The sequence below is a fragment of the Lepidochelys kempii genome, chromosome 10, assembly GCF_965140285.1.
Source record: "Lepidochelys kempii isolate rLepKem1 chromosome 10, rLepKem1.hap1, whole genome shotgun sequence".
Lineage (NCBI taxonomy): Eukaryota > Metazoa > Chordata > Testudines > Cheloniidae > Lepidochelys > Lepidochelys kempii.
Genome location: NC_136389.1, coordinates 83553039 through 83575268, shown reverse-complemented (window position 1 = coordinate 83575268; position 22230 = coordinate 83553039). Strand labels below are relative to the sequence as shown.

The 22230-nt window shown below is 38.3% G+C and overlaps 2 protein-coding genes across 7 annotated transcripts in view; both read left to right on the top strand.

Annotated features, from left to right (window-relative positions):
• Nucleotides 1-18261, top strand: part of GOLM2 (golgi membrane protein 2) — a 32248-nt gene extending 13987 nt beyond the window's left edge. The window contains exons 8-11 of one of the 4 annotated variants that reach the window (XR_012154122.2): nt 1379-1555; nt 11440-11607; nt 16402-16978; nt 17530-18261. Coding sequence is in view for 2 of the 4 variants with exons in the window: in XM_073304559.2 (XP_073160660.2) it covers nt 1379-1555; nt 11440-11607; nt 16402-16472 (416 nt within the window). In the remaining 2 variants the exon portion in view is untranslated. Of the gene's footprint in view, nt 1-1378; nt 1556-6367; nt 8248-11439; nt 11608-16401 lie in introns of those variants that run through there. The other 3 variants (XR_012154123.2, XM_073304559.2, XM_073304560.2) reach the window with 3 other exon arrangements.
• Nucleotides 1472-22230, top strand: part of CTDSPL2 (CTD small phosphatase like 2) — a 104020-nt gene continuing 83261 nt past the window's right edge. The window contains exon 1 of one of the 3 annotated variants that reach the window (XM_073304551.1): nt 1472-1555. The gene's annotated coding sequence lies outside the window, so the exon portion shown is untranslated. Of the gene's footprint in view, nt 1556-16477; nt 16559-16897; nt 16979-22230 lie in introns of those variants that run through there. The other 2 variants (XM_073304552.1, XM_073304548.1) reach the window with 2 other exon arrangements.

Genomic DNA, 22230 nt, shown 5'->3' with positions numbered 1-22230 from the left:
GGTTCTGCAAGGTTGTTATCATAGTTACCAGCCTTAGAGTTGCTCATGCGAAGCCACTGGCCAGGTGGCCTGGACATGAGGAGGGAGCAGGGCCTTGTCAGATGCTCCTGGAAGTTGGTTTGCAGAATCAGACCCCCAAAGTTCTCACTTTCTAGAGTCTGTTTTTATAGGAATTTCTTCCTAGGCCAGTCTATGGGAATTGCTTCTTCATGCTGTTGCTGAATCAATTAGCAGATAACATCTAGCAGCACGGAGCCATCAGGAATGTGCTATCTTGTTCTTTGGTTCTCCCATTCTTGAGGCTGTTGGGTGGATTCCAGTCTGCCCTCTGGGGGTCCTCTGGTTATTTCCACTTGACGCCTTCTTCAGCCGATGGACACTGGATTCTTAGGCTGGCACCTCCCTGATCATTCAGTTATTATCCACACCAAGCATCCATCCACATACATCCTCTATCTCTATTTTAATCACAATTGTTAATACAACAAAAGGGCGGGGAGTCTGTGGGTGCTGTTTCTGTTGTTACAGAGTATTGCTTTGAGTCTCTCTCTGTGTGAATTGCTTTGAGAACATACTCTGTCTTAGAATGTACTAACGCAATTAGCAGCTTGCAAGTTTCACACATAGAGGGAGAGAAACAGTACCAAAAACCAAGAGACCTCTTAATTAGTAATACCCTGGAATTTAAACTATGGGGAATCAAACTCATTTGTGATTTTAATACAGAACTTCTTTAATATGATCCAACATAATGACCCTTCATGCTTCGACATGTAGACTCTATAAAGTTTTACATTATTTTGTTTTTGAGTGCAGTTATGTAAAATAAATAAAAATAGTTCTACATTTGTAAGTTGCACTTTAACAATAGAGATTGTACAACAGTACTTGTATGAACTGAATTGAAAAATACTATTTCTTGTTTATAGTGCAAATATTTGTAATCAAAAACAGTAATATAAAGTGAGCACTGTACACTTTTTGTATTGTGTTGTAATTGAAATCAATATATTTGAAAATGTAGAAAAGAATCCAAAAATATTTATAACAACTTTAAATTGGTATTCTGTTTAACAGCACAATTAAAACTGCGATTAATCACAATTATTTTTTAATCTAGCTAATTTGTTTTGCATTTATCGCTTGAGTTAACTGTGACAGCCCTAATTTAAATCATTACTTTTGAAATCTTAAATGCTGTACAGGAGGTACTGATTAAAAATCCAGGACAGAATGCATGTGGGGAGGAAGCTTAGCACAATACGTTGCTTATTGGGTCAGAAACAGATTGAAAAGTATCTGAGTGAAGCAATCAGTGCCTTGCCCTCGTCGTCAATATAAGTATGGACTACACTAAATTATCTTCTTCATGCTGTAGATTTAAATGCTGACAATGAAGGAAATGTTAATATTGTGAAGCAGATACCTCCAAATCCTCCTCAGCTCTTGATTCCTGAACAAAATTTGGAAAGTAAAAAAGAACACAAAATTAAAACTGAACTTGGAAAACAAGCTCCAAAGGATAGAGTTGGTGAATTCCAGAAGATGAAGCAAAGTAAGTTAGTCAATACCATTGTACTTCAATACCTTGGGATGCATCTGTCTTTTCATTTGTATCTATTGCAATAACACTCATTAAAAACAGTGACCAATTGTGTGGGTGGCCTTATAGAAATTAAACATGCAGAAAATTTAAATATGTAAAGATATTACTACAGAAAGTACATTCCTTAATTTTCTTAAGACAATAGCATGTTACTATTAGAGAGATTAGTTTTAATTATTAAACTATCTTTATGGGTATTAAAAATGTAGAAATTTATAACAAAATTTACATTTTAAATAATTAAGTATGAAGACATTCAATCAAAATATTAAAATCAGTTTGTATTTTGCAAGTAGACAGCTGCTTGTATCTATCAATATGACTTAACTCCGTTTTAACTTTTTCTTCTTAGTGGCTATGTCTTGAATGCTCTTAACAAAGAAATAGTTTGGTACTATAATGGGGGAGGAAATTGACTTGGTTTGGTTGCTTTTTGCATATTGTTGAAAAACTTGTTCTGTTCCAAACATATCATCCAGAAGAACCCTTATGTTGCCTTATGTCCATGTTGGAGAATTGTTTTTATTCTGAGAGAAGCAAGTTGCACTTAATGTGCAGAATGAGTTGTTGTCCTGCCAAGGATGGATTAGTGGGCAGAGTGTAGGTGAAACAAAGGTGCATCACAAATACAATTTCATGTGGCTCTGTAATTTATCATGTGGACTGCATGTTGTGTGTTACACACATAGTATGTTTTGTGTTATTTCATCTTTAAATTGTAGTTTTCAGTCTTTGAAACATCAAGTTTTTCATGTTAGCATTGAGGATACTCTGCTCTTCAGTACATCTTAACCCAGTTATTTTTCAAGACCTAATTTCATCTGTTTAAGAATTACTTGTTTACAATGCCTTTGGGGTGAGAAAAGGCCATTTACAATAACTTTAGCACTGTATTTTATTTTGTCTTATTTTCCTGGGAAGTCTCTTCTTCTTGTAAATCTGTTGACATTTAGTAGCGTTAGAAGCTCAAGGTTGCACTGGCATGAGCATTTACATTGATTTTATATATTTCATCCAGGTTTTTTTTCCCTTACATCAAAACAAAGCTCTTCAAACTTTTCAGATGAAAAGTTCCCTGTGAAGTGTGGTTCTATGTACTGGGATAGGTTTTGTACTTCCTCTTAAAATCCCAGATTTGTGCTCTTTATAAAAAAAAACAAAAAAAAAAAACACAAAAACTCTTCTGCTTGCTTGTGTTTTTTTCCAATTGAAAAGCATTTTATAAACATATATCTGTAAAAATAAGTGACTTTTGTTTACTGTTGACTTTTTAAAAGCACATTATCCAAATGGTGTGCATGTTATTCATGGAAGAAACAAAAGACAAGTTTTTTTGATTAGACATTCTTAAATCTACTTCTGAATGTGAAGCTTTAGAACAGTGAAAACTAACTTGTCTATAGTAAGTCTGAAGCACTTGGGCTGCTTTTAGGCAGGAAGGGTATAACAATTCTTTTTTTTTTTTTTTTAAAGTAAAGCAGAATCAATTAAATGAATGAACTGACTTTGATTCAGAGTAATTATTTTGCATACCTAACAAAATGTGAACTGGACAAACTTTCTCCAACAGTGCATTGTAGTCTATTATTCTAGTAGGAACAAATATCTAAAGATACTGAAATATTTAGTTAATGGAATTCTTGTGTTGACTCTTTGGTTTCCCTTGCCTTTTGGAAGGGAACACTGTTGCTATAGAAGACCCCAAAGAACAGCTACTTTTCCTATAGCCTGTTCTTTCTTTCTTTGACTGATTTGTCCACATGTATTCCAGTTTTTGTGACTTGCAAGCAGTGAACTCGTGTTCAGTGTCACTGAAAAATGACTGTATGATAGCTCTTCCAAAGAACATATCAGACCTGGAGCTCTCTACCAAGGATTAGTGCTGGGTAAAGGTGTGACCTGAACTCCAGGTAGCTGTTCTACACATCTGAGATTGGAACACCTTAGTGAAACTGCAGAAGCTGCTTGAGCTCTGGGAGAGTAGGTTCTGATCTGTTTAGGTGGGTCCCAATGTTCTACCTCAAACATGTTCTAATGCAGTCCAGAACCCATTTAGATAGTGTGACAGGGTCGGGCCAGATGGCTACAGGAGAGTAATAGAAGGCAGATATATTAGCCCCAGGTTAAGTAGGTCCCTTTTCCGTGGGTAAGGTAACAGGGAAGGTTCCAGAACAATCAGGAACCTTCTGGAGACAATTAAGACAGACAGGCTGATTAGAACACCTGCAGCCAATCAAGAACCTGCTAGAATCAATTAAGGCAGGCTAATCAGGGCACCTGGGTTTAAAAAGGAGCTCGCTTCAGTTTGTGGTGCACTGTTTTTGAGCTGGGAGCAAGAGGTACTAGGAGCTGAGAGTGAGAACACGTACTGTTGGAGGACCGAGGAGTACAAGCATTATCAGACACCAGAAGGAAGGTCCTATGGTGAGAATAAAGAAGGTGTTGGGAGGAGGCCATGGGGAAGTAGCCCAGGGAGTTGTAGCTGTCACACAGCTGTTCCAGGAGGCAGTCTAGACAGCTGCATTCCGCAGGGCCCTGGGCTGGAACCCTGAGTAGAGGGCGGGCCCGGGTTCCCCCCAAATCTCCCAACTCCTGGTCAGACACAGGAGGAGTTGACCTGGATTTCGGGTTCACGAAAACGGCCAAACTGAGGGCTGCCGTGAAGCTCCAAGGCGAGCAAATCCGCCAATAAGTGCAAGAGCCACCAAGGTAGAGGAGGAACTTTGTCACAACTGGTTTTGGGTACAAATGGGCTATCCTTTCACTCTACCAAATGCCAGAAACACTCTAGGTGAATTCCTGAATGTTCTTGTTCAATCCAAACAGTAAGAGAGAGTCCTGATTACATCTTAAAAGTATGTAATCTAGCTTCCACCCCTGACTGGTATGAGGCTTGGGGAAGAAAACTAGCAGGTGGATCGCTTATTTAGGTGAAAGTCGAGGACTACTTTAGGTGAGGGCAGGAAAATTGATCCTGTGGTTCTGTGTGGTTGTCGTCTGTGCTGTCAAACCTGCTGATGGGAGTGGAGGAAGGGTCAGAAGGTTGTCTCCTCTGGGACCTCTCCCTCTTCCTTGGAGGCTGTGTTATCTGTTGGCCTGTATTGCTTCCTCCTGGAGGTGGGGCTGTATGCCCCCAAAGAGCACAAGGTGGCTCATGAGTCTTTTAGCATACGTAAGGCCTCATTGGTATGGTACTGAGAAGGTTATGATCCTTGAACGATGGCTCCTTAGTGGTCATTTGGGCCTTCTTCAGAATACTGGACAACTGCAACCAAGATGCTTTGCATGTAGTAGTTGGGGTTGCTATGGTGCTTATTGACATCTGAGACATCTAAGGATGCTTGTAAGGAGGTGCAAGTTACCAGTTGCTCCTCAATGATGAGTCTTAAGTTCTTTCCTATTTTCCTGAGGGAGTGTCTCAATAAAATGATGTTCTGGCCCAATTCAGGAAGTTGTATCTAGCCGAAAGTTTTTGGGAGTTTGATAGGTGTGTCTGTAAGTTAGCTGAGGAATGGGCTTTACAGCCAGAGAGGTGTTGCTTTGGGTGGTCTCTATTTAGACCTCTTTGGGACAGCTGCAACTACCAAGGATCCAGGTATGGGGTGATTATAGAAATACTAATACCCCTCCAATGGGACTTGGTAGTGCCTATCTGTCTTCTGTGACGTGGGTGTCACTGATCTTTGGGTCTGCCATAGATCCCTTGTTTATTCCAAGAAACCTTTGATATTTTGGCATTGACAGTCTTCTAGAAATTGAATATGGAATGTCAAGAAGTATGTGCAACTTCTCTTGTGCTATTTCTACTGGAATTTCCAAGATATCAGCCATTCATTGGAGGTGCTCCTGGAAGATCCAGTAATCACCTGACTGGGTTGGAACAGTTGGAGTGACAGCTTCATTAGGTGATACTGTATTGCCATTGGGATAGGCTGGACATCTGTCTCTTGAAGAAATTTTTGGTCTAAATCCTGGTCCAGATATTGGGAAGTATGGTGCACCAGTCGCCCTTCTTGATGTGGTCTAAGATGTGAGGGAGGACCTGGTTTTGGAGACAGAAACAGTTGATGAAACTTTCTGTTGTTGCGTCTCGCAACGGCCCCAGAATGGCTATGATTGTACCTGTTTGGGATGTGGTACTGTTGGCCAGAGAGGATTCCCCAAGAGGGCCCAGGGATGAGCTCCCTCCCTCCCCTTCACCTCCTGTTGTCCTGTGGAATTTTGTCCATGTCAGAATGGCTTGGCTCAAAATGAGGAGAGCATGGTAAGTATGTGGGTGACATCTCTACTTTACTTGGCTGAAGTCGAGGAGGGAAGAGTATATGTCCTCCAGAAGTGGAGCCATTCTCTCAGACAGTGTAGATGGTTCCTAAATATCTTGTGTACAAACTGAGGTGGTTGACCCAGATGCCCCCAGAGCTAGGAGTTTTTTATTAGTGGCCAGCAATGGCAATTCTGGGAGGCTGGTTACTGTTAAGTCTCCTGGTACCAAAAAGATCTGCTCTGGATGTGCATCTCACACATTAGCAGGTAACATGGTAGGTGGTTTGTTGCCGGATGTCTCAGTGCCGGTGCTTTGGTACTAGTCAAGGCATGTACCAGCTCATGAAACAGTGCAGAGGCCATCTGGAAACCTGCTGGTGTTGAGGTGTCAGTGGCACAACGGGTCTCAAACTGTCTCCTACTCTACTGGGTGCTGATGAGGGAGATCTGTCTCTCCTATCCCTTTGAGAGCAGTGTTCTTTCCTCCTCTCTCCTCAGAACTCTGCAGCGAGGAGAGTTTGGAGGTTTTTGCTGATTCTGTGATGGATGTATGGAACTTGCTTGATGAGGCCTGGACCCAGGGCTTGCAGGAGCACTAACTGACACTGTCTACTGTGGCTTGGAGGATACCCTCAGGGACCTTTCCATGAGGAAAAGTTTTAGGTGGGATTCCCTCTGTGTGTTTGTGTGTGTCTGAAAAAGCATGACATTGAGCACTTGAGCAATATGTGTGCTTCAGTGAGGCAGAAGAGGCACTTTAGGTGTCCATTATTAATATGAATAGTGACTTTGCAAGAGGGACAGGATCCTGGGGATTTTGATTTCACCACGTCCAGGTGGTACTGTACTGGAGCATCTCTCATCTAAATTTTTTTTTTTGCCAATGAGTTTAAAACTTTTACTAATCTACCTAAAGAATTATAACTACAATACTGACTTAAAAACTTGATAGAGAAGGAAACTGCACAGTGCTCAGCATGGGTTCCAGCTTGTCTTTGGTAGTAAGGAGATGGACAGCCACAACCAGCCTTCAACCCTTATGCCTTTGGTGACAAGGCTCAGGTGAGGCCCCGGGGGACGGTGCTGTTCAGAAGAATCCAACTTTGTATGCATGGTGGGAGGGGAGGCATGCACACCAGAAGTGGAATACTTGTGGACAGTTTCCTAAACTGTAATGGTTTTGTAGGAGCGGTTACTTAGCTTGTTTCCATACCTAGCTGCAATCAGCTCATTCAAGAAAAAGGGCAGATGATGGATCATATAAATATAATAATTTAGCTCTTGGTGCTTCTGAGAGTCCATAGCACTTTACAAATATTAATATAACAAAATATCAAGCTTTTGCAGGGCACAATGTAAAGAGTGAGAGTTTAAGTAAAAGTGAAATCTCCAGGAAATCTGTTTTGTAAATTAACAGAATTCTCACTACAAGCTTTAAGTGGGAAAAACTCAACACCTAACCTACATGACCAGTTTACTGAAAGCTTTTGTTTTCTTGTTGGGTGCAGTGGTCCCTTATTTTTGTAATATCTTTTGGAATTTTCTATAGCACCTTTTTACCATAATATCAAAATCTATATTTTTCTTTTTCTCTTGTAGTACAGTGATATGGTACACTGCTTGGTTTAGTTTATCCTTTGTTTAGATTGTTAAACCCTTTGGAACAAGGAGTGTGTCTCATACCTCGGATGTGCATATAACAGCTAGCACAGCAGAGCTCTGATCTCATTTGTACTTCCATAATACAAATAAATAATAAGCCTCTGTGCTTCCATAATACAAATAAATAATAATCTTGTCACAACTTGTAGGAACACCTGGGTATGTTAACTAAAAAGAAAAGTAACTCTCATGCCAAGCTCAATCTCTGAAAATTGAATATTTTTAAATATACTACAGATTTCCTTGACATTGATCGGAAATTATATGCCCTTATTTTTAAGTTGAGAAACTTGGTGTGCAATATCAGTGAAATTCATTTTTTTTTATCTTTTTAAGGACTTGAATGGTTTTCATTGCCAATTTTACTGTCCTGTTGAATCATACTTGGTCTGCTTTATTTTATTTTTTTTTTTATTTTTTTGAACACTAGAAATTGGTCCAAACATTTCATCTCCTGCTTTCATATTTTACATTGAGGCTTAACTTTTAACAAATTTTCAAAATGATTGATGTTTTTCATGTGTCTTATATACTGATACTGAAATTTGATTTTTTTTAAACATTTAAGCAGAGTGTCATGCAATTGAGATTAAACTATTTCTATTCACGTATCAATGGACAAAATACTGTATTATACGAATATTTGAAATCAGGAAAATTTAATGGAACTATAGCCATGGAAGTTGTTTGAATCTCCAACAAAAAATTTCCCCAAAGTGAGTATGTTCTTAATAGCAAATTAAGGTTCATCTGTGCATATGAATCTCTTTATTTGATAGTATTTATAACTAATTTCAACTAAACCAACCTAATAGGCTGTTTAAAAATAAACAAATATAGACTATTCTGTTTAGTCTTCTACTAAAGCTGGGCATATGTAAATAAAATAACATTGGAGGCGAGTTGAGTGTATTAAAAGATCATTTTGTGTCCTTACATGTGTTCCATATAGTTTTATCCTTTTAGAAATTCTGAAGGGCTTGGCATTTCTTTGAAACAAGGGTATGGAACTCCCTTTTAACTTTTTTATCAAGTGGCACTTGTCCACCTTATTGTGCCTTCTGGCTGTTCACAAAACCCATTCTGTTGGTGGACTGAATATCTGAACCACTTGGGGCCCTTCCTAGTCCTGTAACATGTAAGTAGATGGCATACCAGTCTATCTACGTGCTATTTGCTACAGAATAAAGCCTCAGATAGTAAGAAATCTTACAGTAATGTCTCAAATACACACTTAAACAATGACTCTGCAAAGCTAGAAAACAATCGAACAATGAAAAAATGCAGAACCTATAGTCTTGTTATATCAGTTGGCACTGTGCCATCTGTTGGCCATAGATTCTCTTCTTAGAGGGAAATTTTTATTCAAAAATACAATTTTCTGATGTTTCTGGCACATGATGGCTACAAGTCAGTACCACAGAATCACTTGGGTTGATAGAAACTCCTGTTTGTCCTCAGATATATTGCTTCATTGTGGCACAGTGGGTTTAATTATTCTTAAATAAACTCGATAAATATTTATCCATTCTAGCCTTCAATATCTGCCACAACTCTTTAGCAGCTATGTTCTGTTTCCTACCTGTGTGCCTCAGTTTTTAACCTGAATTATCTGACTGTAGGTTATGCTAATTTTGGCTGACTAAAGTTGATCTATTCTCTTCATATTTGAAAACTTAACACATGTACTTCTCTCCTGAGTTCTGACCTTTATTTGTTTAAAATGCAGTACCAAGAATACACGCAGTAATTAACTTAGTGCTAATTAAAGCAGTTGTCTCTAACATCTTTTTGATACATTCAGCATTTCACACTCGTATCTAAATGACTTTTTTGCTTGTGAGCTGGTCATAATTTTTTCTAACCTGTTATATGAAACTATATTTGTGAGTCGTCTTATATATGGATTAATTTTGAGAAGTTCTGAGAATAGGTCGGTACCGCTCAATAGACATGTGCACTACCTGTGATTGCTCAAATAAGAAACATGGTATTGTTTCTGTTCCCTGTGGGTTTTCTGTTTTTTTTTTTTTAAATAAATGCATGTAGTACATACCTGTGCATGTAATCTTCCAATTTCCTTGTATAAGACTTAGAAACTTTCTGTGGACACTTGTGCCAGTTAAACTCAGATTTGCTTTCTGTGAATATTAGTGCAATAAAAAAAATGTACAAACATAGCTGAAGAGAACTCACTTAAAAATTCAAGCAAATATTTGTGGAAAACCTTACTCAGTATTTGCCAATCTCTGTTAATCACATGTTACTGTACACAATGAAGCATTAGCTTTTCCTAAAACAATGCCACTCTGTCAGATCATCCACTGCACGCACACTTTTCTCTGATACTAATGTTGAAGTGGCATTCTCCCATTCAGTTTTTCTGCATTTAATTGCTTTTTACATATGTGACTTTTCATCTGTCATGATTGTGATATAAACAAATCTCAATTTTCTGCTCATCTCGAATATATAAAGATTGTATTGCATTTTAATCTAGTCTCCAGTTGCAATCCTTCCAGGTTCATATCTGCGAATTTGATTAGCATATTGCACTCCCTCCTCCAAGTAGTTGACAAATTTGTTGAATTGTAGTGGACTCGGACCCCCCGGATACTCAACTGAACACCTGTTCTCAATTTGACATTAAACCATTCATCTTTCCTCATATATTTTTAGGTTTCAGAGGAACAGCCGTGTTAGTCTGTATTCGCAAAAAGAAAAGGAGTACTTGTGGCACCTTAGAGACTAACCAATTTATTTGAGCATGAGCTTTCGTGAGCTACAGCTCACTTCATCAGATGTTTACCGTGGAAACTGCAGCAGACTTTATATACACACAGAAATCATGAAACAATACCTCCTCCCACCCCACTGTCCTGCTGGTAATAGCTTATCTAAAGTGATCAACAGGTGGGCCATTTCCAGCACAACCTGGATTTGTGCTGGAAATGGCCCACCTGTTGATCACTTTAGATAAGCTATTACCAGCAGGACAGTGGGGTGGGAGGAGGTATTGTTTCATGATTTCTGTGTGTATATAAAGTCTGCTGCAGTTTCCACGGTAAACATCTGATGAAGTGAGCTGTAGCTCACGAAAGCTCATGCTCAAATAAATTGGTTAGTCTCTAAGGTGCCACAAGTACTCCTTTTCTTTTTGCATATATTTTTAGTTTGTGTATCCGTTTTGTAGTTCCAACTAATTCACATTTTTATAGTACTTTATTTCATTATGGAACTATTCCTCATACCCGTTTAAAAGCTTAAGATATTTACTATATTTTTGAAACCTTTTAATCATAACAAGAAAGTTAGTATAAAGATATACTAACTACATAGTTCAACAAAAATATTCAAGACTCCACACAGATCTTCGTTGGATTGGACCCACAGACAGCATGGTGCACTCAAGAGACTAGCTGAATTCCTTTTGCAGTATTTATACTTCACCACTGTGAGCAGAAAACCACCAATGTGCTTTCTAAGGAGAAGATTTTTTCAATTTTTGCCAATGTGATGGTAAAAGTCAGGCAAATCTAACTTCAGAATTCTTCATTGTCATGGATAAATCCTGGCATTCGAGGAAAAGTGAATGGTATTTCTGGGTCTTCCTATATGGAGCCTTCTATTGAAACACTTTTTTTTCTCCAAATTGTGAAGCCCATAGTAACCAAATGCTGTAAGAGCTAGCTGGCATGTGCCACTGACCAGCAGAATTCTCCAAACTCCTTTTAAATAATCAAGTAAATCTTTTTGCATGGAGATGTTTTCATAAAACAGTATTCGTTTTTCACAACTGACATGGCTACGAGGACTGAAGAATCTAACCTATGATCTGCTTTGTTAGAATCCTTTCTTTTCTTTCCTTTCCTCTTTGCTTCTGACTTAATCCTTTGCCTACTTCACAGGCCGATTCTTTGATGAGAATGAATCCCCTGTTGATCCGCAGCATGGCTCTAAATTGGCGGATTATAATGGGGATGATGGTAACGTGGGTGAGTATGAGGCAGACAAGCAGGCTGAACTTGCCTACAATGAGGAAGAGGATGGTGATGGTGGAGAAGAAGACGTCCAAGGTGAGCTTGGGCCTTGTCTCCATCCCACTAAAGAAAAATCTACACTGAGTTTACTTGTTGAATTTGTGTACAGCTCCAATATTACTAGCTAATCAAAACTGCCTTAGCATAAAAGAAATTTTCTTCAGGCAGTCTTTCACTTACTGTTTCAAAACCAACCTTATAACGGTTTTCAATACAGTATATTTTAACATTGTGTAAATCTTTGAAAGAATCTGCTTTATTATGCTAGTAAAGTTAGCATGACTGAAATTTCAGGAACAGTTTTATTTGCCTTCAATAATCAGGAAGTCTCATAGCTAGTTATTTTGAACATACATGCTTCTGCATTTATTAAAACAATTTCAAAGGCATATTAACATGTATTTTGAGACTACTACTTATATCTGTAGTATTCACAACTATCTTAGGGTGTTACATGTTTTATGATCAGCAAATTATCAGCACTTAGTAGCTAAAAACTATACTAAACATTTTTGTGCTTAATACACAGATTCAACAGACATTCAATTTACCCTATTAACTTCAAAACTAGTTAACTCAGTGATAGTCTAATATCCACTTATATGTGCATGCCTCCATCTTTTGTTCTGCGGGCACTTCAGTGTATTGACTCTTCATAGAATCATAGAATATCAGGGTTGGAAGGGACCTCAGGAGGTCATCTAGTCCAACCCCCTGCTCAAAAGCAGGACCAATCCCCAATTAAATCATCCCAGCGAGGGCTTTGTCAAGCCTGACCTTAAAAACTTCTAAGGAAGGAAATTCCACCACCTCCCTAGGCAACGCATTCCAGTGTTTCACCACCCTCCTAGTGAAAAAGGTTTTCCTAATATCCAACCTAAACCTCTTCATGGCATGTTTCCAATTACACTATTAATGTTGTATGGTAGTGTAGTAGTAGTTTGTGAAAAGTTTGCACAATTTTGTGGAGAAATTGTTTCAGGTACTTTATCTCCAGCTAAAAGAAAATTGCATAAGACAAAATATTTTGAAGTTTTATAGGTGCCTGTTCTTGATCATCTTATTGTAACCGCATATTCTTTTCCTGAAAAGTTCCCAGATAACAGGGTTTGTACAGCAGGAAATAAATTTGAAAGACTTTCTTCTACGCGTAGTTAATAGAGACCCTAAATATGGTTAGAACCAACCGACTCCTGTAGCTGTGCACTTAAATATGCATCATGCTGTGGCCGTGTTGGCGTGGGGAAGCTAATGAACAGGTGAAGGAGTACGTAAGTACAGATGAGAACTTTGAGCAATGAATTAACTTACTGACAAACAAAGCTTACTGCTGCTCTTCCAGCATGAGGCTCCTGTTGCGGTTTTGATCAGCGGTGACAGGTGCATTTCTAAATGCTCTGGATTACTGTCTTCAGTTCTGTCCGTAAAACCCACTTTGTATCTTCGATTTGGAGATCTGACCTAGTAGAATACATAGCCTGTTTGTTTTATTGCCATTGACTTATAGAAGTATGGGATTTCTGCTCTTAACCATACATCTTGTAAAGTTAAGGAAAGAGTTCTATCTAGACACTCATGTGTAACTGTCTAAACCATGCATTCAGATTTTCAAAATTAGGAGCTTAAAGTTAGGCTTCAGTCTGGCTTTTGAAAAGAGATGAGCATCCAACAGCTCCCTCAGTAGGTACTTGTTGGATGCTCATCTCTTTTGACAGCTCAGGCTGGTGACTAAATATGACTCCAGTTTTTTAAAACCTTGGCCATATTGCCTAGCTTTTCATTTTAGTCCCTACAATACTATGACCACTCTTAAATCTCCTCAAAGTGCTAGTTTTCTGTATTCTACTCAGTATGGTCCGCTCTCTCTCTCTCTCTACTGCTGTGCTCTATGAATCATAAATTAGAGATGGGGGGAAAACTGATTAGGTCATCTAGTCCAATGCTATGGACCAGTGCAGGATTGTTCCCCCTGCAGTATGCAGCTCTTGCTCAACTGACTAGATCAGTGTGTGAGTTCTTAGGTTGGATTCAGTTTTGACTGACCTTTCAATACTAACCCAGTGTCGTAGTGGTTTGTATTCTACAGAGCAAGTGATGAGATTGAGTACACATAACTTGTGTTGCATGCCATTATAAACAGCATATTTTAGTATACTATTCTGTACACCAGTTCTTACAGCACGATTCTATAAGGTATGTTGGTGGGAAATTGAAAAGTTAGAGGCACAGAGAGCTGTGGTTAAATTGTATTTATTCAAATAAGCCTTGGGTTGTAAATTGCTTTAACTTGTTTGTACTTAATATCGATTTGGATCAGCTGGTGGCAAAGAGAAATTGCTTTGTAAAAGTCTTGGACGTTTACAGATATGATGCCTGACAATTCAGTAATCTGGGTTCTGCGGCTTTATTTTGGACTAGCAGATAGGAAACTTAGATTTTTGGAACTCATACTGTATACATCAAAAGTGACAGTGGGCTTAATTTTTGTCAGTAAAGGTCAGTGTGTTAACTTGTGAGCATCTGCCTGAAAAGAAGAGTAGCAGATACGATCTCTACAGGTTCAAGATGAAAGAAGTGGCTTGGAACTGAAGGGAAAAGGAATGACAGCTGGGTATTTGCTCTGTTTTTCTGTGTGCTGGTTATTTGCCTGATTTTGGTGTACAGATCAATGGCAGGGAAAAGCCAACAATACTTTGCTCAGGGGAAGCATTAAAAATGTGTTTAGTCAACACGCTTTTTGGTGACATGGCTTCATTGTTGTAATGAGTGGAAGGGAAAAATCTCAATGGTCTTTGGCTAAAGTGAAACCGAAATGTTTTTGGAAAATATTCTGTGGCTTTAAAGGCAAAGCAGAAAGTATTGTAGGTACAAACAAATCAAGTTAAGCAGCTCTTGTTTTTTATCACAAAATGTTTATATTCCAGGTTGTATTTAATAGCAATATCAGTGTTTGAAAATTCCACATTCGTATAAGAGACATCACCCAGGGGATGCAGTCTTCTTGAGTGGCTTTAATTGTTTAATAATTCTTGACACCTGTATTATGAGTCTTTGGCTCAACTGAAATACCCCTGAGCCAATGGCAGCCTGGTTTCATTGTAATGCGCATTTCACAGAGGTTAAATTTGAGACTTGGACTATTGCAGTATGTAATAGAACGGTAAGACTCCTTCCAGAATTGTTAGAAGGATATTACCATTAAAAAACTGAAATTTTCCAGCTTGCAAATGCAAAGTACTTTAGGAAGGAAGATTTCAGTGTGAACTTTCTGAATAAGACACATTTTGAGGAAAGATCTAATTAAACCTCTTCCAGCAGTGAAACTTGCCCATGTTACTTCTAGGAATGGGAGGGATGCAACAAATTTGGAGAAGGGGAGCTCTAAGCTTTGAAATATCTTTCAGAATTTGCCATTGCTGTATTTGGAACTTCAGCTTTCTTGGTTTGAAAGCAGGAAGGAAAAGGCCAGAGCCCCATGTTAGGTTGGAAAGAAGAAATAGAACAGGACAGTAAAGTTTGACAATTGCTGTGGTAGGCTGTTAGGGTATTGGAAAGTTTGGTGAAAGTGAGAACTCCTCTTCCCTTCCCGTGATTGAGGATGAAGTTACAAATCTATCAAAAGCCTACCAATCAAAGGCTGATATGAAGGATACAATCCTCTATGCAGTGTTCACACATGGTATCTGATTAGAAATTCGACCACTTTGCAGCATCTGGAATTAGCAGTGGGGTTGGGCATTTCCCTTGGATCTCACCCTCCAAAGAAATCTTTCATCTCTACCTCTGGCTAATGTCTGGCTTAAAATATTTTTTTCCCCAAGTCCTGAGCAGGTAAATGTCATAAATGACATGGTGGATATCAGTCAGATGATAACCTTTCTGGATAACTGCATTCATCTTTTGAGCAGAAAGGGATAACTGAGAATTTTATCATGGGCAGTATGATGATATTGAAGATGAACACACAACAAAGATTGAATTGACCTGAAGATGAAAGAAAAATATAAAACCGTATTAGAGCTAATATATAAAATATAAGACTGAAGCTTAGAGTTTGCTGTTTAAAGACTTCATAAGACACTGTACTATGGTGTCTTAGAAGCACAAATGTGAACTTTAATATAGCAGACTTCAAAAACACTGATTAAAAGTACAATTTGAAATACTGGGCATGGATTCCACTGCTTCACAATTGACTGTGCCAAAGATTTTTGGAGTGTTCCTCCCTTTTATGCTCATGAGGAAGAGAGAGAAGAAATGTATAGCTTGGTTCATTATCAGACCATATACAGCTTTTTTGGCAGTGGGAGCTAGAGGCAAGAGTGTAACTTTTCTGCATGAGGTACACAGTTTTGTTGTGTGGTGTTTTTTTCTTGTAATGCACTGTCTGTGAAGGTGGGGGAAAATGGAGAAGGCACAAAGTCTCATTCTTCTGGAAAGGATTTGGATTTAATAGGATTGTCTGGCCCATTTAAAAGGGACATTCTCAACTGATAAATATAACCAGTCCTAGAATGTCTTAAAATCAATCAAATCTCTGAAACTCAGCACTCCAAAATAAGGGTATCTAGCACCATCAAAATCCCACTTCTTCAGCAGAGGCAAACCAAAAAATGAAGACCACTGGGTTTGTAATTAGATATAGCCATCATGGCATCTCTGGCATGTCTAGTCTATTCTTGTGAACAGGCTGGTTTAATGTAGTGTGCACCCATGTCAGTATCCACATATATCTGTAACCCGATGTGTTCTGGAAAGCTATTTTTAAATGAGTTTCAGTAGTGATCATTTAGTTGTATATTAATTTGGATCTGAATATTTCATTTGCAGATGATGAAGAGAAAGAACTTCAAATGGACCTTGGAGACTATAGAAAGTCACGCTTCAATGATGTGCTTTAAAGCCTGAATTAAAATCTAAGAGAATTTGCAACAGAACTGAAGCACTGCAAAACTGAACCATTTTTGTTTCAGTAATCCTTAAGATGGTAATAAAGAAACAATAATAGGGTTACTTAAAATAAATTTACTTAATGTTAGTTAAGTAATGGAAGGAGACACAAAATGCTGTGTGTATATATGTACATAGTTGTACTATTGCAAATTGTATTATCAAAATGACATTTCTGTTCTGTTATAGTGAGCCAATTAAATTTAAAGACTGTACCTTACCTGTAATCTTTGCTTTTAAAACAAACTAATATATTATCAATTTAGTCTGAATTGTTTCTGCAAATTAGGAAATCTTGTAAACTGGAGAACTTGTACAGTTTGTATCTTACATATGGAAGAAATATACTGTGGAAACAATTGGACAGCCGAAGGACTTCTTTTATACAGGAATATATCATCTGTATGAATGAAAATACCCCTTGTTTTCCATGGGTGCTGTATTTTGTATTTTGCAGGTAAGCTTTCAATTGAGACAACTGAATGAAAATGTGTAAAAATATTTATGGGTTGCACCTTCCTTAATAAATTAAGGACAGAGATAGGTGACTGAAACATTCTACAGCAACTTTCTAGAAATCCGAGCCATTTAATCCTAGCACACAGTGACCAAAGTTTATATCCATAGTTGGAAATCAGTGATATTAGAGTATTAGTAACTTCATCCATGATGGAAGAGGTATGGCTAGCTGATTTCACCAGTCAAACTAAAAACTGAATCAGTATTTTAAAACTTCCCTTAACAAAGCTGTAGGAAACTTATTTGCTAACACCTTTAAAGGGTACAAGTGTTTCTTAAATTAGAAGTAGTCTACAACAGTTCTGTATAAATAGCTCACATTAGAGAAAACTAAAGGAAAGTATGTGCAGTCTTTGCAATCACGAGATATCATATGAACCCTCTTAATTTCATGAACAGCTCAAGTCTGTCATTTTAATTTAAAGTTTAATACTCTGATACAGATCTCTTCAAACATTTGACATCTGCACTGTTGCTTTTCTATTTCAGAAGAGTTTGTACTTGTTTGTATTCTGGGTTGAAATACTTTCTGAATTCCACAGAAATGGTTAAAAGAAAAGGAGTACTTGTGGCACAGAAATGGTTGTTTATTTACAGTAAGTTCAAATTTAAGGTTAACGCTACCTGTCTCTCAAAAAGGGCTACTGGGAATAGAATTTATGGGGCCTATGACGGGGTGATTGTACTTTGCTATCTCTGTACTCAGGTTCAAATTTAAAATAGCATCGTATTACATTTAAGGTTCATTGTGGTGATTAAGTGAACATTTTGAATAAATTTTGAGTAAATAGTAAAAGGTCATCAGGTTTTTTTACTTCAGTAACAATTCGTAGTTATACAATAACTTCCTGAAAACAAAGCTTTGAGAAGATTCTGCTTAAGCAGCTGACTTTTTTTTTTTTTTTTTTTGGAAGACTTGAGCTTTGTCAACTTAAGCCAGGACTATTCATTACACACTTTAAAAATATTGCATGATGTGAGTATATTTTCAACATGAAAATAAAAAGCTGAACCTGCTCAGTGAGATGCCATAACAATACCCCATTACGATACAAATCTTAAAATTCTAAATTTGCAGTCTTCAGTAGATAACACTGTACTTTGTACACTGCAAGATTTTACTTAAGATGCTTTCAAAATGTAACTTTTGTCCTGAATGAGGTGTTCAAGATTCAGTTACTGAAACCATTTATTGGGTTCTAATAAATTAAGCTAAGTTTTCACTGTCTCATTATTGGCTTTGTGGGCTATTTTAGACAAATCATATGTATCTGAAGTTAATTCTTTTCACCTCGACTTCTTGTGTGTGGTGTTGGGTTTTGTTTATTTTTGTACTGGATTAATGTCTTCATAAAAGTGATGGATTGCTGAATACTAGCCATGCGTAAGCAAATGATGTGAAAGCTGCTGTTTATATGCCAACCAGAATAGTTATTTTGGATGAGACCATTCACTTCAAGATATGCTTTCACTTGTGATACTAAATACAGGATATTAACCTAGATTTTCATATGCGGAAAGGCTAGGCCACTGCAGAACCTAGCTCCCCTTCTAGGTTGGTTTAAGAAAGTTATAATTTTTCCTTAATACCAAATGCCAGAATGAAATGTGGACACTAAATATTTTAATGTCCTGTGGAAACAGTAAAGTAGGTGTGTCAAGGCTGATTCCCCACTCTGACACTTTGAGTGCAGACGGTGGGGCCTGCAAGGATTTTAAAAATTAACGCCGTCTACTCCAGGCTGGTATTAAACTCCCAAGGTCACAGCTTCTTTCTGACCATGGATGGGTAGATGCTGCCACCACCCAAGTGCAAAAAAACAAACCCTTTTGAGCAGTGGGTCTCAATCTTCAGCCCAATCAGCACAGCTGCGGCCCATGTGACATCCTCAGGGCCACACAGGTAGTATTGGATGTGGTCTACAATGGTAAATAGGTTGAGAACCACTGGCTTAGAGTAACTTTATTGATATGATTCTTTCCTTCTTTAATGAAACACCAACTTGACAACACTGCATATACCTATTACATAAATCTGTCACTATGTAACTCAAGTGTTTGTTTTTCAGATTTAAATGTTCAGTCCTCTCTAGGTCTGATTTGTGTGATGGTCTCTCTCTGTTACACCATTTCATCAGGAACTCCACAATCATAACTTTCTTACCTACATTTGGGACTCTGCCCCTTTTTGAATATTTATTTTGTGAAACAATGGCTTGTCTACTTTAAAAAAAAAAAAAATTGGTCCTAGAAAAGATTTCACCCACCTTGTCTCATTTAAAAAAATGTCTTGCACCAAAATTGGGTGCAATATTCTGCCATGCACTGGCACATCTTGATATGGTTAGTAGCTCTGTCTGAACAAATATCCTATCTAGAATAGGTCTCAATATTTTACATCCTCTGTGGCTGCTGTCGCCTGGCAACATTTGTTATAAATGGAGGAAATTATGCAATCTGCCATTTTTAGACACTAGTAAAATCACTAAAGTGGATACAGTTCATATGGGATGGTTGGTGTACTCACCATCTAATACCATTCTTGCTGTGAATTATAATTAAGCCCTTTTGTTTTCAGTTGAATCCGATTTTTACGGGGAAAATTCCTGGGTTTTACAAGAAGCATGCATTTTCCAATTTTTACTCTACTTTTGTATCATTCAAATATATAAAAAAACTTAGGAGGAAAATACAGTACATTGCATGAGATATTTATTATGATGCTGCATTCGTCTGTGTGTATATGCAAAGCTGCCTGTTGAAGTAAGGCTCTATTGGTCCAGAAGATACACATCAGAGCTTGTGTGCCTCTTTGTTCAATGTGTGTATGTCCATCTGAACATACTGATGAATCTCAGGTCCCCACATACACATTTCAAGCTGTTAGCAGATAATGGTTTGAAGATTTGATGCATAAAAATGGGAAGAAAATGAAAATCTATCCTGTCCACTAAAGTAAACCCTGATATTTATCCAGAAAAATTCCTAACTTTTTGCACTGATTTTCAGCTGGTTTTGTTGTAATAAACACCAGTAAATTCCTGTGGAAAATCAAAAACAAAGGGTCCTAACTGTAATGCAGGGATAGTCATTGTCAAACTTATTTCATATAGTTTTCATTTTTGTGATCTTCAGACAGATTAAGTATTGGCCAAACCATTCAGGTGACAGTGGCTGTCTGTCTACAGTAGTCAAAATGACTTGTCAGATCATAACCAGTGAGACTGTGCATTGCCCAGTCCTAACATTCACATTCCTAGGTATGCATACAGGCCAATAATTTACATCATATAGACAGGCAGAAGAAACTATACATGTCCACCCTTGTTCATGCTGTTTTAATAGGAAAACAGAGGAAGTTTCATGTTGGTACTGTTAGAAGGGATAACCTATTAACTCATTATGAGTAACTCAATTCTTCTTTGAAATAAGGCCCTATATTAAGAATTAAATTTAGATTCCAAGGACAAAAGTAATAGGTATGGCTTCCACAGTTTATTTCCTAGTTAATCAAAGCTATAGAATGACGATGAAAAATGTCAGAAAGAGTCTAATCCTGCCTCCTGGAGTAGGAGTCCAGAAAAACATAGTGCATGCTGATATTGGTGTCTGGATCTCTTACTGAGAGAATTCCACTTCTTGAGGGCTTTTAGCAGGGGTGCTCTGAGGAAGGTTCCAGCTATATTTGACTACTGTGGAGAGAGATTACAGAGGAACAGCCGTGTTAGTCTGTATTCGCAAAAAGAAAAGGAGTACTTGTGGCACCTTAGAGACTAACCAATTTATTTGAGCATGAGCTTTCGTGAGCTACAGCTCACTTCATCAGATGTTTACCGTGGAAACTGCAGCAGACTTTATATACACACAGAAATCATGAAACAATACCTCCTCCCACCCCACTGTCCTGCTGGTAATAGCTTATCTAAAGTGATCAACAGGTGGGCCATTTCCAGCACAAATCCAGGTTTTCTCACCCTCCACCCCCCCACACAAATTCACTCTCCTGCTGGTGCTAGCCCATCCAAAGTGACAACTCTTTACATAATCAAGTCGGGCTATTTCCTGCATAGATCAAGGTTTTCTCACATCCCCCCCACCCCCATACACACACAAACTCACTCTCCTGCTGGTAATAGCTCATCTAAACTGACCATTCTCCAGGTTTAAATCCAAGTTAAACCAGAACATCTGGGGGGGGGGGGGTAGGAAAAAACAAGAGGAAACAGGCTACCTTGCATAATGACTTAGCCACTCCCAGTCTCTATTTAAGCCTAAATTAATAGTATCCAATTTGCAAATGAATTCCAATTCAGCAGTTTCTCGCTGGAGTCTGGATTTGAAGTTTTTTTGTTTTAAGATAGCGACCTTCATGTCTGTGATTGCGTGACCAGAGAGATTGAAGTGTTCTCCGACTGGTTTATGAATGTTATAATTCTTGACATCTGATTTGTGTCCATTTATTCTTTTACGTAGAGACTGTCCAGTTTGACCAATGTACATGGCAGAGGGGCATTGCTGGCACATGATGGCATAGATCACATTGGTGGATGTGCAGGTGAACGAGCCTCTGATAGTGTGGCTGATGTTATTAGGCCCTGTGATGGTGTCCCCTGAATAGATATGTGGGCACAATTGGCAACGGGCTTTGTTGCAAGGATAAGTTCCTGGGTTAGTGGTTCTGTTGTGTGGTATGTGGTTGTTGGTGAGTACTTGCTTCAGGTTGCGGGGCTGTCTGTAGGCAAGGACTGGCCTGTCTCCCAAGACTTGTGAGAGTGTTGGGTCATCCTTTAGGATAGGTTGTAGATCCTTAATAATGCGTTGGAGGGGTTTTAGTTGGGGGCTGAAGGTGACGGCTAGTGGCGTTCTGTTATTTTCTTTGTTAGGCCTGTCCTGTAGTAGGTAACTTCTGGGAACTCTTCTGGCTCTATCAATCTGTTTCTTTACTTCTGCAGGTGGGTATTGTAGTTGTAAGAAAGCTTGACAGAGATCTTGTAGGTGTTTGTCTCTGTCTGAGGGGTTGGAGCAAATGCGGTTGTATCGCAGAGCTTGGCTGTAGACGATGGATCGTGTGGTGTGGTCAGGGTGAAACCTGGAGATTGACTATCCCTTTATAGCAAAGCGAGTACAGAGGTAGAAATCTCATTTTCTCCATAGTTTTGGAAAATATTTAATTATAACCAATAGAAACAT